We start from the raw sequence: 15,620 nt of genomic DNA on the forward strand, positions 1-15,620 counted from the left end.
AGCACCTCCACTGTCACTTGGCCGTGTTCCCCATGTGCCCCGTGTCCTCATCCCCCCTGCTTTGCGCCGCGTGATAGGAACGTGGCTTTTAGCCGTTGAGGGCGGGAGGCCTCGTGAGCGGTGCAGCCGGAGCCGTGATGGGCCAAGTTGCTGAGCGAGGGTCCCCCTCCTGCCCTGTATCCGCAGGTCCCAAGATGGTGGCCGTGCAGAATTACCATGGCAACCCTGCTCCCCCTGGGAAGCCAGTGCTGACCTTCCAGACGGGTGATGTGATCGAGCTGCTGAGGGGCGACCCCGAGTCTCAATGGTGGGAGGTGGGTCCTGGGGACCCGGAGGGGGTTGAAGCCCCTTGGGGCAGATGCGCAGAGTCCTGTCACCGGGGAGGGGCAGGTGTGGGGGTGAAGGACCGTCCCGGGGAGAGGGAAGTAGGCTGTTGGCAGGACCGCGGTTGCCTCCAAGGCGGGAATTCTGGGGGTCCCCAGCCCTGCGTTCCTCCCGGCGTTTGCTTTTGCAGGAAGGGAGTGCTGTGTCCCCTCCCGTGTGCCGCCTGTGTCCGGCACACCCTCCCCAAGGCTGCGCCCACCCTCCTGCCCACCCCGCCCCAGCTCTGCCCCCCACTGTTATCATGAGGCAGCCAGGCACCGATTGAGGTCAGCCCTAGGGGGACGCCATGCCCGAGACCCTCCCACCACTTTCCCCCCAGAAGTGCCACCTGGTGGAGCAGAGACAGACGGGGACACAGTGTCCCGTGATGATTCACAGTTCTGAGCCACAGAACTGTTCTGGTTAAAAGGTCCGCAAAGGAGGAGCGTTTCTTCGCCCGCCTGCCCTTGGGCACCCTGCCAAGCCCCAGCGCTCAGGGGAGCCCGGGACACTCGGCCCAGCCTGGGCGACCAGGGGTGTGGCCGAGACCTGCTTAGAGCAAACGTTTGTCAGGGTTCCCGTTACTATCATGGCTGTTATCGTTGTTTTGTGATGGTCCTTGTCACTACATACTTACTTATGAATTTGTTGTACTAGACCGTGGCTTCACAGAACTGGAGATTCGGAAGGTGCAGAAGGGTGTCTGTGATATAAAGTCTCTGTCCCACTCTGACCCCAGCTGCCCGGTTCCCTGCCCCGTGTGTCACCAGAGCCATCGGTTCTGGGTGGCCTTGCAGACGGGCTTTGCTGAGGTGATGGGGGCGGGGGGGGGGGGTGAGGCGGAGCTGCCTGGAGGACCATGGGAGGCTGTCCCGGGCAGAGGGGAGAACAAAGGCTGAGCCCCGGCCCCTGCAGACCCTCCCAGGCAGCGTCTGCCTTCCACCCGTCCACGCGCCCCTTCCGTGTAGAAATACCCTTGTAGAGCAGAGAGCTGGGGGCGGGGCTCTAGCCCCAACCCCGGGCCTCAGCGTTCCCATCTGTGAAGTGGGGACACCACGTGCCTTCCTGCCTGACGGTCATAAGGTCAGCTGAGGCTACGGCAGAAAGCGGTACCAATGCACGGTCTTCTTGGGAACTGTCCTCGCCCAGTCCTTAGGCTAAGCCACTCACCCCACGCACTCCTGCTGGCCAGGCCCGGCCCCCATCATCTGTCTCCTTCCAGGGTCGGCTGGTGCAGACCAGAAAGTCAGGCTACTTTCCTAGCTCGTCCGTGAAGCCCTGCCCCGTGGATGGAAGGGTGAGCACTTTGCACAGAAGCTTCTGGAACTCAGTGGCCAGGAGACTGGGGGCTCTGCGGGCTGTCTCCTCACTCGGAGCGTCTGGGCTCGTTCAGGACGCCCTTGCTAAGTGGCTGTTGTGAGCTGGCCCCAGAGCTGAGGACTGGGCCCGGAGAGCAGATGGACGGGTGGGGGGGGGCCAGGGGCAGGGGGCTGGGTGCTGCTTTTCTCGTAGTTTTAGAAACACAGAAACGGGCATTTCAGCAGCAGTCGTAATGGACAAAAGACCAAGAAGGTTGCCTTTCTCCAAATTTTGGGGACTCTGTACGTCTTCTGGGACCATTGTACAGCCCCCAGGGAGCAGAAGACTCCCGCAGACGTCAGAATTCAGAGCCAGACTTTAGGGTGTTTAGAAAAAAGGCAGCATGGCCTTTCTTTCGGCCGAGTAGTGTGGACCACGCCTTCCTCTGCTACAGAAGACATCACGCAGTCAGCCTTGAATAATTTAATTACTTCTACCCACCCCCCAAGAGGGCATTTTATTCATTCATTCATTCATTCATTCATTCATTTTATTTATCTTTAGAGAGAGAGAGAGCAAGTGGGGGAGGGGGCAGAGAATCTTAGGCAGGTTCCAGGCTCAGCATGGAGCCGGACACGGGGCTCGATCCCACAACCCTGGGATCATGACCTGAGCTGAAATCAAGAGTCGGACACTGAACTGACTGAGCCCCCCAGACGCACCCCCCACCCCCCGCCAAAGGCATTTAAAAGTACAAGAGGGAACTTTCTCCAGAGGGAGCAGGAGGCGGGTCCCAGACAGCACAGGAGCCCTGCTATAGCCTTCAGGCCCTGCCCGGGGCCTCAGTTTCCCCATCTGCGTGGTGAAGGGCCTTGCCCAGCCTGTGGCACGGTGAGGGGAGGCCAGGCGTGGGGTCTCGGGCTGCCCGGCCTGAGTGTGGCCTGCCGCCTGGATGCCTTTGGGGCTGTGAACCCATCTGTGGCAGAGAACTCAGCTGTAGGCTGTACCCCCTGACACTGCTCTGAAATTCCTGCGGTCTTTGGTCACCCCTTCCCTGGGGGATAAGTGCCTTGTCGGTTGGTTGCTGTTCATTCAGTCTCATCAGTCAGTCAAACCCCCTGAGCGTCTCCTCAGGGACAGCGAGTCCCGGCTGCTGCCCTTAGGGACGTCCCCATCCAGTGGCTCCAGGGCTGAGTCCACAGACGCCCTGGTAGCCAGTGCTGGGCTCGAGGGTCGGGTCACTGATGACAAGCGCCCTCTGGCCCCACTCGGGGCAGCCCCTGGGGGGACATTAACGTGTGTGTTCTCTCCTGCCAGCCGCCCGTCAGCCGACCGCCCTCCCGGGAGATCGACTACACGGAGTATCCCTGGTGAGTGGGTCAGCCGCGGTGCCCTCCCCACTGCCCGCGAGCAGGCTGGGACGCGGGGCCCCAGGGTGGCTGAGCCCTCTCTCGCTGTGTGTCTCTGGGAGCCTGGCGGGGGGGGGGGGGTGTTCTGTTCCCCAGGACAGGTGTTCCTATCGGCTAAAAGGTCACGGAGAGAACGAAGCTTTTTTTTTTTTTTTTTTTAACGTGAGTTTAATGGTGCTTTGTCGTAGAAACTATACGAAAGCGGTGTATTTAAGGCTGTTGACAATTGCACGCTGACCCATGTTGTCGCTCCAGGAGAACAGTGGGGCCGTTTGGACGGACAAAAGCACGAAGCCGGGTTTTCTAGGATTGGGGCACAGACCCCGGTCGGCCTCGGGGTCCAGCTTTTATCGCTCTGCCCACTGGGCGCTCCGGGGCGGCCTCGGTGGTAGTAGGTCCCTGTGCTTTGCGCCCTGTGGTGGCCCCCGAGCGGCGGGCAAACTCCTACCCCGGGAGCATCTGGCCTTGGGATTTGCATTCGGGGCTCGCCCCACGGGCCCAGCGGCGTGACGCTTGTGTGCTTGGTGTCCCGGCCTCTGCACGTGGGCTTGGCCTCTCCCTCCACGTCGCAGATGCCGCGGGTCCACCCCACACGTGGGCTTTTATGTGTTACCGCGTTTTCAACGGCGAAAACCCAGAAATGCGCTCCAATGCACGTGCTGCGTTGGGCGCCTCTCGCAGGCCGGGTTCTGCAGCAAAGCCCTCGGGGCCGGGCTGAGGTCTGGGGTCCGGAGATCCCCCCCTCGCCAGCCCCTCCTGCAGGGGCTCAGCCTCGTCCCCGGACGGCTCCTTATGCAGGTCAGCGCTGTCGCCGAGGCCTGGGCGTCCTCGGCTGTCCCGGTGTTAACCGTCCACTTCCTCCCACCCGCCAGGTTCGCAGGCAACATGGAGAGACAGCAGACAGACAACCTGCTGAAATCGCACGCCAGCGGGACCTACCTGATCAGGGAGCGGCCGGCCGAGGCGGAGCGCTTTGCCATCAGCATCAAGTACGCGGTGGCCCCACTCAGGGAGACCCCCCCGCCCCGGGGCCACTCTGGACCACGGAGCCCACGTCCCTCTAGGTCCTGTGCTCTTTGGGTTTGGGAGTGGCCATGGACCGTATTGCCCAAAGCAGGACACTTTAGAGACGGGAGAGTGTCTGTGGGTCTGCACCACGTGGCTGGCCCGGGACGTGGGTGAAAATGTCCCGCCCAAAGCCACCCCGTGGGCTCAGTCCCCCGTTGTTCGGGTTGCGGGGACCACGCGGGCTCAGGTGCAGAGTGGGACGGGGCCGGGGCAGGGATGCCATACGAGGTCAGGGACTTCCCGGCACCAGTGGCCTTCGGGGGAAGGGGAAGGTCACACCGCTGCGGCCTGTGGCCTCAGCCTTTGGCCTGGGTGTCCTCCTGCCCAGCGGCCGCCCCCTCGTGCACCGTCGGCCACCGCCCCCTCAACAGATGGAATCTGACCGGTGGGCGGCCACCTTCGGCCTAGGACGCCCACGAGATGGGCATCTTGGGTCAGGCCCCCCGACGGCCCACAGGCCAGCAAATAGAGGGGTCTGTCTGCCGTGGTGACCCCCAAGGTCCAGTCTGCTTTGTGTGCTGCCCCACAGGGTGGCCTGTGTCCAGGGGCAGGCCCCTCCCAGCCTCACACCCCAGCGTTAGCAAGCCCCTTCCTCTGCACCTGGACCCAGTGGGGGCCGAGAGCCCGGCCTGAGGGGACAGCCCTCACATGCGGTCGGCCACCACGCCTGTGTGCATGTGTGTGTGCGAGAATGCCCCTCCCCTGTTCCAAATCCAAGAGAGGACGGTGGGTGGGGACCCGTGCTCATCCAGGGCCGGGGTCCCCCTGTGCAGACGGGCGCTGAAGGCCCCCAGAGGTGGGATTGCTGGAGGTCGGAATCTGCCCCAGCCTTTCCCCAAACGCTTGGAGCCGGAAACCAGCACGCTGGTTCTACAGTACAGAGAACAAGGAAGACGGGCGTTGGGAGGGACAGACGTCCGGTGAAACAGGCAGACACGGCCCAGGCCACCCGCTAGGCAGGGCCTGCTCCCCAGCTGAGGTTGCGGTGCACCGCGGTGGCCAAGGGGGGCCTCGCGAGGTGTGACCGTGCGGTGGGGCTGTGACGGCCTCAGCAGGGCCCTGGGAGGAAGTGGGGTGTGGACCGTGTGGCAGGTCTGTGGGGGAGGTGACAGAGATATCACTCGCCAGATAGGAGTGATAGGAGTTCACCTGGCACCTTCTGTGTGGCTGGCCTGCAGGGCTCCCCCTGGGGCTGAGACCGGCCCAAGGAGTTGGGGTGCGGTGAGCGTGCACGGCCGACTTTGAACCCTTGAGAAACAGTGGGCAGTGGGCGGAGGCCCCTCGGGAGAGGATGCTGGCCAGCCGGCACCTGATCATTTGCCGGTTGTTTATTCCATTAACTGATTTCCGGTTGTGAGACCGGCCTTGCGTTCTTGGAGTGTCCCATTTGGCTGTGGTGTGAGGTCCTTTTAACTGTTCGGGTTATATAGACGTACGCGTGGGGAGAGATTGTTTGCTGAGGACTTTTGCATCTGTAGAGGTGTTGGTGTGTTTCCTTTTCCCGTGATGTCTTCGTCTGGAGTGGTGTTTGGGGGGGAAGGGAGGCTCTCCGACAGGGTCACATTGGAACTGAGACCTGAGGACTCGAGCTCAGGAGGGGAGGATGGCGGGAGGGTGGGCCTTCCCGGTGGGCCTTCCCGGCAGAGGGGCAGCTCTGGCGGGCGTGCGTGTGGCCTGTCTGGGGATGCCCGTCGGCTGGAGTGGAGGGTGCAGAGGACAATGTTAGGCGGCATCGGAGCTGGGCGGGCTGCTCCCCTGGGGCCTCAGGGGGCCATGGTCAGACCTTGGACTTTATAAACCAAGCTGTGAAGGCCTCGCCAGGTGACGGGGAAACGGAGAAGGATGACGTCCCCCGTGCAGAGAGGGGAATGAGCAGAATCCCAGGACAGGAGGCCCCCGTGGGCTGGATGGGGCCTGAGACCCTGCTGGCTGACCCTGGAGGGGCCCAGGAGGGGGTGGGCCAGAAGGGCTGGGGGCTGAGGGTAAGAAGGCGAGGGCAGACAGGTAATAAGCCTGGACCCCTGGGGGCCACGTGGCCCGAGTGGTGACCCCAAGGCCCACGTGTTTGCCCAGGTTCAATGATGAAGTGAAGCACATCAAGGTGGTGGAGAAAGACAGCTGGATCCACATCACAGAAGCGAAGAAGTTTGAAAGCCTCTTGGTAGGTGATCCCGTGGCTCCCTCGGCCTGGCCTGCAGTCGTGGGAGGGCCCGGGTGCCCCACCGCCGCCATGGCCTCTGTAGGCTGCACTTTCCCGCCACCAGGGAAGATCCAGGGAACTGGGTTTGGAGGGCACCTTGGGACACTTAGGTCACAGCCCCTGCGTTGAGGCTTCTGCCCCCAGAGGGCCCGGTGGGTTCACCGCGGGGCACAGTGAGGGGAGGGCCTGGCCTGGCCTGCCGTGCGTCACTGCAGCCACCACCCCCCCCACCCCCCCCCCACCCCCGCCAGCGCCTAGCCCCGCAGCCCGGCCCCCAGGCGCCCCAAGGCACAGTTCTTAACGTGATTTTTAAATTAGGCCTATTGTGTCTTTCCTAAATGACATGAGCTCTTAGACGAGGCCGCTGTGGCCCCAGAAAAGCACAAAGTAGAGAGACATGTCCCCAGTTGCCCCGCCCAAAACCCCGTGTTCGCATTCAGGCGGGGCCCCTCGACCTGTCACAATGGCTGGGGTGTGGCTCGTATCTACGGTTTTGAAACAGAACTGTTGCCCATGACGTTCGCATACTTTCCGCGAGGTAGCCTTCCCCGTTGGCACAGCCCTCTCCTCCCCACGCCGGAAATCGCAGGGCATTCGGTCTCTGGCGCGTGCTGTTCTTTCTGGAAGCCCTTCCCTGCTGTCGGGGCATCCCGGCGCCATCCTCCGCGTCGGCCCCTGGTTTTTCTGTAGCAACAGCTGGAGGGAAGCTACTGGCTCGGGGGCCCCTCGGGTTCTGACCGCCCACCCTGGGCGGGCGGCGTGCTGGGCCGAGAGCAGGAGCGGGGAGCCCTCGGGGGCCCAGAACACAAGTCCCCCAAGTGAAACCGAGGTGGGAGAGGGAGGCCAGGGCGCCTGGGAGGACTGCCTGGAGGCGGTGACAGCGGCAGTGAGCACGTGTGTCCCGTAGGAGCTGGTGGAGTACTATCAGTGCCACTCGCTCAAGGAGAGCTTCAGGCAGCTGGATACCACGCTCAAGTACCCCTACAAGTCGCGGGAGCGCGCGGCCTCCAGGGCCTCCAGCCGGTCCCCAGGTAACGCCCGCACCCGCCCGGCACACCGGTGCTCACCCGGAGGTGCCCGTTCTGCCCGCTTCCCACGGCCCTGGCTTTCGCTGCCCACCTGCCCTCGAGGAAGGCTTTCCCGGGGGACCCAAGCCACTGGCCCAGGCGCCCCCCCCCCCCAGGCCATCACAAGCACCCCCCCGAGCCAGGGTGTCCTCGTGGTCCCTGTGACGGGTAGGGAGTGCCAGCTCTGGACTGCTGCTCCCTGTCCTGGCGCCCTTGCCCGGGGGTCGGCGTGGGGTGAGAACGGGGCAGGTCCCACCTGCGCTCAGATCCCTCCCTGACCCCCCGCCCCCCCGGGGTCCTCACTGGGAGGGAGCCAGATCTGGCACCTCGTTTGCGGGCAGGACTCCACGGGGACAGGGCAGCGACTTGCTTGAGGCCACCTGGAGTTAGAGGCGGGGTGGGCCCAGCGTGTTTGAAGTCCCGCCCACGACGGGCCCTTGAGTGCGCACCTACTGAGTGCTGGACAGGTGGCTTCAGACACGCCGGAGGAGAGGTGGCGGGAGGGGCAGCCCCGCCCGGCAGGCCTGGCCCCGCACCCCTGCGCTCTGCCTGCGTGCCCCTTTCACGTTCTCTCTCGCCTCTTTGCAGCTTCCTGCGCCTCCTACAACTTTTCTTTTCTCAGTCCTCAGGGCCTCAGCTTTGCCTCCCAGGGCTCCTCCGCTCCCTTCTGGTCAGGTACCGCTGGTGCCCGGGGCGTGGGGGGGCCCGGCCTGCCGCCCGCCGGCCCGCAGCCCCCGCCGGAAGGCGTCCGCAGCTGCCCGTAGCCCGGCACGGGACAGGGCCGAGGGCACAGGCACAGGGAAGGGACGGCCTGGCCGGCGGGGACAGGGCGGAGGACGCGGTCAGGCTCGGTGCCACCCTCCTCACCGCCGTCACCTCTCTCACGCGCTCACCCCGACGGCCACCCCCCAGCTTGTCACCCCCCAGCCCCCCCCTCGCTCGCTGAGGGCTTTGCCTCTGGGAGCGGCGGAGAGCCGGGTGGCCGCCCCCAGGGTGACAGAGGGATCACCCCGGCGCACCCCCCCGGGCGGGCCCTGGAGACAGGGGGACTGGGTCTCAGCTGGGCCCGACTGCTTGGCCCTCCGCTGCCAGAGTCAGAGCCCTTCCCTGGCCGCTGCGTCTGTCCCCTCCACCACGGTCATTGTCCCCTGCCCACCAGGACTCCTGGGTCCCCGGCCGAGCTGGCCCAGCCCCGTGTCCAGTTTGGTTTGGGGACCTGGAAGCCAGGCACCGGCACCCTGGGGTCTGGCCCCAGGTGCTGCGTCAGCACGCAGGCTGGGTCAGCTGAGTGACCACTGGGCAGGTGACACTCGTGCACCGGGCATGCAGGGGTGGGGCCCACGCGAGTCGTAGTGATCAGAACCTCAGCACCTGCTCTGAGCCCACGATCACATTTGTTGGCCGTGACACGGCGTGAGTGCCTTCGCGGGAGGGTCGCGTGGGCCATGGCCTGCAGGTCTGGGTGGAATTGGAGAATAGCCTGTCCCTTCAGAGCCTTTCTGCCGGACAGCCCTCCTCTCTGGGCACGGGGCCGGGCACCGGGGGGGACCAAGCTGGCCCCCCCTCCCCCGCCGGCTGTGTGACGCTGCCCATCTCCCCCAACAGTGTTCACACCCCGCGTCGTCGGCACGGCCGTGGCCAGGTACAACTTTGCTGCCCGGGATATGCGTGAGCTCTCGCTGCGGGAAGGCGACCTGGTGAAGATATATAGCCGCATTGGCGGGGACCAGGGCTGGTGGAAGGGCGAGGCCAACGGACGGGTAAGCGGCTCAGCCCGGGCCAGGCTGGGGCAGGCTGGCACCTCAGCGTACCTGCCCCAGCACCGTGACGCCCCCTCTGAGCCATAGACCCGAGCTGCCCGGGTTGGAGCCGGACCCAGGCCTGTCTGGCCCCGTATCTGTGCTCGGTCCCGTTCTGTGGTTGTGGCCACCGCAGGGGGACGTGTTTTACACACACGCTCCACATTACCTGCACGTACTCAAGCCCTCTTTGCAGGCAGAGAGGCCGCAGGACCACAGCAGGGCGCTCAGGTGTCCTCACTGGCCTCCCTTACACGCTGGGGAGACGGGAAGGGGCACACTGTGTTCCCACCCACTCTGCCTGAGGACGCCCTTCCCTGTCTACCCCATGACCTTGCAGCACTCCATGGCCCCTTATTCCTGTACCCCTTTTGGGCCCCCTGGCTTTGACCGGGTTTGTCAGCACTCACCCAGCAGCGTACTGGAGCTCGTGTGGGGCAGCTGCCCTCGGCAGGCACACCGGGCTGTGCAGGGTTCGCCTGCCTTGGCTCCCATGGCTCATCATTCCATTGTCAGGTGGTGGAGCTGGTCTGCTTCCACCTAGCCTGTTGTCTGCCCCTCGGAGGCCTCGGGTCAGATCCATTTTCCACCCGACAGCCCTTCAGAAGCATGAGGACACCGAGTCCTAGGTGCTGGCCTGGAGGGCCGAACCACTGGTTTTCAAAATGGCCCTAGGGGCGCCAACATTGGAGGCTCCTGGGGCTGTATACTTAGGTCCTCCTCACCCAGATCATGAGTAAAGCAGTTTCCCAGGTGATTCAGAACTCCTGGTTTAGAGTGTGACTAGATATTCCTGTTGCTTTGGCCCCATTACGAAATGATTCTTTTTGTCTCTGGCAGTTCTTGCTTCCAAGTCTACTTTGTCTGCTCTTTGAACAGCCCAGCTTGTTTGGGAGGAGTTAATGTTTTGCGTGGCAGACTTCACTCTCTCATGCTTTACTTTCAACTTTTCTGTATTCTTAAATTCAAGGTAGAGATAAGATAAGATGTTATGTTATACACATTTTAAAGCCAGTCTGATCCGACCATCTCTGCCTTTTAATAAGAGCATTAGCCCATTTACGTTTAATGTAATTACTGAGCGAAGATTTAAATCCATCATCTTTCTGTTTATTTTCTATTTGTCACATCCATTTCTTCTTCTTTTTCTTCTTTTTTTTTCTTCTTCTGCCTCCTCCTCCTTCTCCTTCTTTTTGCCTACTTTTGAATTGTCAGTATTTTTTTTTTTTCCTATTCCACTTCCTGCCTCCTTGGCTGGTGAGTTACACATTCTTTTCCTATTACTTGAATGGTTACTTAGGGATTACAGCGTGCACTCTGACTTCTGAGAGACTATTTTAAATTAGTACTTTTACTGCTTCCCAGATAATGCAGGGACCTTACAGCTTCTGACTGTACTCATCCCCTCCCAAATTTGGTACAGGTGTTGTCGTGTATCTTAATTCTACATATTTTTTCAGTCCCATTAGACATTATTTTTGTTTTAAGCAGTTAGTTTCGTTTAGAGTTCCCACCTGTTTACCTTGCCCCAGGCTCCCCATTCTTTCCTGCTTTGTTGTATTTCCACCCAAAAGCATGTTCCTGCTGCCTGAAATTCCTTCTTCTAAGTATGTTTTCTAGGGTGAGTCTGCTACTAATAAATTCTCAGTTTTTGTGGAATCTGAAACCTCTTTGTTTTACTTCCTGTTTTTCAGTGTTCTTATTAGGAAACGTTTACAATTTTTTTTTAAGTTTGTTTATTTTAGGTGGGTGAGAGACACAGGGAGAGGGAGAAAGAAAGAAAGAGAGAATCCCAAGCAGGCTCCGAGCTATCAGCGCAGAGACCGACGTGGGGCTTGAACTCATGAACCGTGAGATCATGACCTGAGCTGAAGTCAGACACATAACCGACTGAGCCACCCAAGCGCCCCTCTAATTTGTTTGGATACAGTTTCAAGCTTAAAGAAAAGTTGCTGTAGCTCTTTGTGCCCAGAGTTACCAATTAAGAGTCCTTTGTGCATTTATCACTTACGTTCTCCTTTGCTCTCTGCTTGTTTTTCTCTTAACCATTCGATAGTCAATTATAGAAGTCCTATCCTTTCCCCCACTAAAGCCCTAAGTACTTCAGTGTCCTACAATCAAGGACATTCCCCTTTAATAGAATATGAGTCTCTAACCCACAGTCCATATTCAGATGTCACCGATTATCCCATGTCTCGTCTCCCCAAAGGAATTGCATTCACTTGCCATGGCCCTTAACTCTCTTTCTTCTGGAACGATTCCTCAGCCTTTCTCAGTCTTATATGACTTTGACCTTTTTGAGGAGTACAGGCCAGTTGTTTCTGTAGGCTATCCCTCAATTTAGGTTTGTTTGATATTTTCTTCATGATGAGGTTGAGGTCGTATATCTTTGGTGGGAACATAACGTGGGTGTTGTATCCCTTTCAGTACCGTACTGTCCCATCCAGAGGTATATGAGGTCAGTGTGTCCTGCTGTTGTGACGTTAATTTTGATGACTTGGTGAAAGCGATTATCTGCTGAGTTTCTCCACCATGAAGTTACTGTTACTCATGAGTACCTTGCAGGGTAACACTTTGAAATCAGGTAAACATCCTGTTCCCCATCAAACTTTCATCTACTGGTTCTCTCACTTACTGATGAATTTTGTCTGGTCAATTCTTTCTATCATGGTTGAAAAACAGTGATTTTCTGGCCGGTGTTTCTTGAACACTTATCGAGGGACGTTCTATGCTAAGAGACAGTTTTCCCCTCTCCTGGTCATCCCCCGAGGGATCAGTCGTACCTCCAGCGAGACCTGCTTCCTTTTTGTGAGGAATTGTGTCGAGTTCATTTTGGGATAGTGTTGTCCAGGGGATAAATTTGAGGCTACCAGGTGTCTTCCGTTGGCACTTCGGTGATGTCATTCCATTGTCCCTGGTTCCATCGTTTCCGTAAAGAAGCAGCCAACTTCTTAGTGTGGCTCTTTTGCAGGGAATGTGTCCTTTACTCCCCAGGGGGTTACATGTAAAAAATAAATAAATACAGTCTGGTTTTCATCGGTTGTACTCTAATGTGGCCGGATTCTTAATTTCAGTCCTCTTTCCCAGTTCTTTGATTTCTCTTTGATTTCTGATTTCAGTTCACTGGTAAAGTTTTATTCTCTGTCATCATTTTTCTCAAACGTATACGTCCGAGTCACTTACATTCCCTGGTGACTCTCATACCTGCGGATTGCTTTCCGTTACCTGCATTTTCTCCTACTTTCTGTCACCAGGTCCTGATTGAATAACGAGCCTGGGTATAGAACAGAGGCTTGGCATGATGTTATTTTCCTCCAGGGAGGATTTAATTTTTTTCTGGCCGGCAGGTAGAGGGAGAGTATGTCATCTTGAGCTGCCGGGGGCGGGCGCATTTGAGGGTCATTCCTACCCCGGGGCCGCAGCTCCCCCAGGCTCACAGTCTTTGCCAGGACCCCCCGCTTGGGGTAAGCCTGGCTTCGAACTCCCAGTCTTTTGAAGGATCCCCCATTTCCAGGAGCCTCTGCTGACCCTCACCCCGACACGTGCACATACCTGTGCAGACACACGCAGACCCGTGCGCACACGCTCTCTCATGTGACCCCGTCATCTTTTTCAGATCGGCTGGTTTCCTTCAACGTATGTAGAAGAGGAGGGCATCCAGTGACGACAACAGCACGGACGGGGCTCATGGCTTTTCTTCGAAGAGTCCAGCTCTGAAGTCTGTCTCTAGCTCTGTGACTCAGAGGGGACATGCCCGCCAACCTTCCAGTCTTCAGCAGCCCGTGGGGATGGGGAGGGTGTTCAAAATCCTACATGCAAACCGGCCCACCTTCAGTCTGCCCTCGGTGGCCTGTCCTGGGTACGCTACTTGTACATAGAGGAGAGCCGGGCCAGCCCTGTCGTGACGGCCACCGCCAGAGCGCCGAGGGGAGGGAGCGCCCGGGGCGTCCTGAGCCAGGCTCTGGGTGACAGCTGAGGCCAGAGCTCACCTGGCCCCTGTCCTGTCGAGACGGCATTCGGGAGCCGAGGTCTGAACGGCAGGTGCCCCCGGGGACGACCGGGACGGCAGAGGGGGCCTTCCCCCGGCCCCTTCTGCTCAGCCCCGGACCCTCAGCCTGCCTGCTTCCTGCCGCTCCCGGGGGGGCAGCCTCGGGCCCAGAGAGTCAGAAGGGACCGGAGCCAGGCCGTTTGCCGCAGCCCGTGCTCAGCCCCAGCTGTGCTCAGGTGTGGGAGAAGAGAGCATCGCTAGGGGGTCCGCGCGGGCCCCCTTGACTCCTCGTGGCCCTCCGCGTGAGGGGTGTGCAGGCTCCGCCCGGGGAGGGGGGCCCTCTCTCAGGAGGGGGCCCGAGCGAACGATGGAGGGGCCGGCCCTCCTCCCCAGCCAATGGTACCGTTCCTGCCCTGCACCCCAGGAATGCGTCTGTCCTGTCCTGCTGTCAGGTGGATATGTGGGTGAGAAGAAAACAAGAGTTTTCCCCCCGCTCGGTCCCTGCTGTTCACACTCCTCTCCAGAAGGAGCCCCCCCGCCCCCGCCCCGGTCCCCCCCACCCCGGAGTCTCCTGTGTCGTGCGGGGTGGTTCCTGAGGGGCCTCCCAGCCTCCCCACCGGCGCCGGTACCGGCCCTTGCGAGACTTCCTCCTGCCGGCCCGAACTGGGCCTGTGGCCAGCTCGAAATAAGTGCTCTTGGGGGTGGCCCCCCTGCCCCCACCTCCCCCTCCTGACTCCCCCTGGCCTTTGACCTCTGGCTCTCTCGTCGAGACCCGCTCCCTCCCTCGGCCTGGATGTTGCACGAGACCTAGCGGTGCCACCTCCCCGCGAGCTCCGTGCCAGAGCTGCTGGTGAAAGCTGGGCTGTGTGTCCCCTGCCCCTCGGCCAGCCGCCCTGCCCTCTGCAGGGCGCGGGGACCGGGCAAGGCCAGGCGTGGGGAAGGCCAGCCCCTGCTGCGGTGGCTGCTGTTGCCCCGCTGCACCCTGGGGTTCCTCTGAAGTCAGCCGTGTGGCCTCCAGGCCCAGCTCACACGCGCAGTGTCCCGGCCCCGGGGAGGAGGCAGGGAGGGGTCAGGGACGGTCAGCAGCCAGGGGAAGAGGGAAGGTGGTCCGCAGAGGCTTGAGGCGGGAGGGTGAACAGGATCGCGTTGGGGGGCAGAGGGACAAGGGGAGGGAAGCCGAGAGTTGGCCTCGGAGAGAGCAGCCCCGAGTCCCCATCATCAGGGCACATCCAGCACTTTGCACACTCTGCCGATGGCCCAGCCACGAGCCTGGGGAGGGGTGGGGGGGTGGGGGGGACCCAGCCGGCCCCTTTCGTGTTTACTGTTGTCAAAAGGGTTTTGTTTCTCTTGTTTCGATTGTTCTGTTTCCGGTTTGGCCTGTTTGTTCTTTAAGGGAAAAAACGGTTTGTAATTATTTCCTCCAAAGCTCCCGTTATATATCTGTGAATAAGAAGGAAGATATTTTATAAGAGCAAGAAAATGATGTATATTTGAGGTTATCGTGAAACGAGGCGTCACGACAACGCAGGATACTGAGAAAACACAATTTAGAACGCTGGTTTTTGTGAATGTTTTGTTTTTGTTTTTCGTTTGTTTTGAAACGTGTTTGCACTGCATGAACCCGGAGGGGAGGCAGGCCGGGGGCAGGCTGGGAAGCGGGGGTGGGGGGTTTCGGCAGGAGACAGGACGGGCTCCGGAGGGGCTTTGGACCCGGGGCCTGACATTAGCTGTGAACACTTAGGAGCCCGGTGCATGCGGGTCAGGGGTCTGGGGGTCCCACAGCTGGTGACGACCCCCCAGTGGGACGCAAACTGTACACTTGCCAATAGGTTTTTTCAGACCACGGTTTTTACTGCAAATAAACCTAAGTTCTTTTCTGCAGGAGTGGCTGGCCTTTCATGCCAGGGAGGAGGGAGTGGCTGGATTCTTCTGTCAGTGTCCAGCAGAATCTGCCCCACCCGGACCCTGTGAGCCCAGGATGCTGTGGCCTGGGTCAGATAGAGGCCTTGGGGAGGCAGGAGGCTGTGGGTCTGGAATAGATCATGATGCCAGGGCCACTGCCCGGGCGCCTCCTCCCGGCTGGCCCCGTGCCATGGGCTTCCCACGCCGTGTCCCACAGAACCCTCCCGCGGCCATCGGAGACAGTCTTCCCATTTGGGTGGGATTCAGCCCTAGCCCTGCCGCCTCTCGGGTATGTCCTTCAGGCCAGCCAGTTTCTTTTGTAGGTATATGTTGGAGATAAAAAATAATCTCTCCAGAGAGTGGGTCTATGGCCTTCGACAGAAAATCAGAACGGTAAGGGAGAGATTCATTTCTCCCTCATGGAGACGTAGTCCAGACAAGGTTCCGGGGACGGTTTGGTGCCCCATCCCCAAACCCAGGCCCCTCCCCTCCTCAGCATTGTGCGTCCATCCTCGCTGTGGCCTC

The 15,620-nt window shown here is 60.2% G+C and overlaps 1 protein-coding gene across 4 annotated transcripts in view; it reads left to right on the forward strand.

Moving 5' to 3' along the window:
* VAV2 (vav guanine nucleotide exchange factor 2) overlaps window positions 1–13,646 on the forward strand; it is a 166,345-nt gene extending 152,699 nt beyond the window's left edge. For 2 of the 4 annotated variants that reach the window (XM_081790974.1, XM_081790973.1), the window contains exons 20-28: window positions 187–314; window positions 1,586–1,660; window positions 2,980–3,032; window positions 3,944–4,060; window positions 6,213–6,300; window positions 7,247–7,370; window positions 7,995–8,081; window positions 9,012–9,166; window positions 12,822–13,646. In XM_081790974.1, the coding sequence (XP_081647100.1) occupies window positions 187–314; window positions 1,586–1,660; window positions 2,980–3,032; window positions 3,944–4,060; window positions 6,213–6,300; window positions 7,247–7,370; window positions 7,995–8,081; window positions 9,012–9,166; window positions 12,822–12,869 (875 nt within the window). In that variant the 3' untranslated portion in view covers window positions 12,870–13,646. The remainder of the gene's footprint in view (window positions 1–186; window positions 315–1,585; window positions 1,661–2,979; window positions 3,033–3,943; window positions 4,061–6,212; window positions 6,301–7,246; window positions 7,371–7,994; window positions 8,082–9,011; window positions 9,167–12,821) is intronic. The other 2 variants (XR_014135996.1, XM_081790975.1) reach the window with 2 other exon arrangements.
* The last annotated feature ends 1,974 nt before the right edge of the window (window positions 13,647–15,620 follow it).

Source organism: Panthera onca, chromosome D4 (genome assembly GCF_046562875.1).
Source record: "Panthera onca isolate mPanOnc1 chromosome D4, mPanOnc1 haplotype 2, whole genome shotgun sequence".
NCBI classification, from domain to species: Eukaryota; Metazoa; Chordata; class Mammalia; order Carnivora; family Felidae; genus Panthera; species Panthera onca.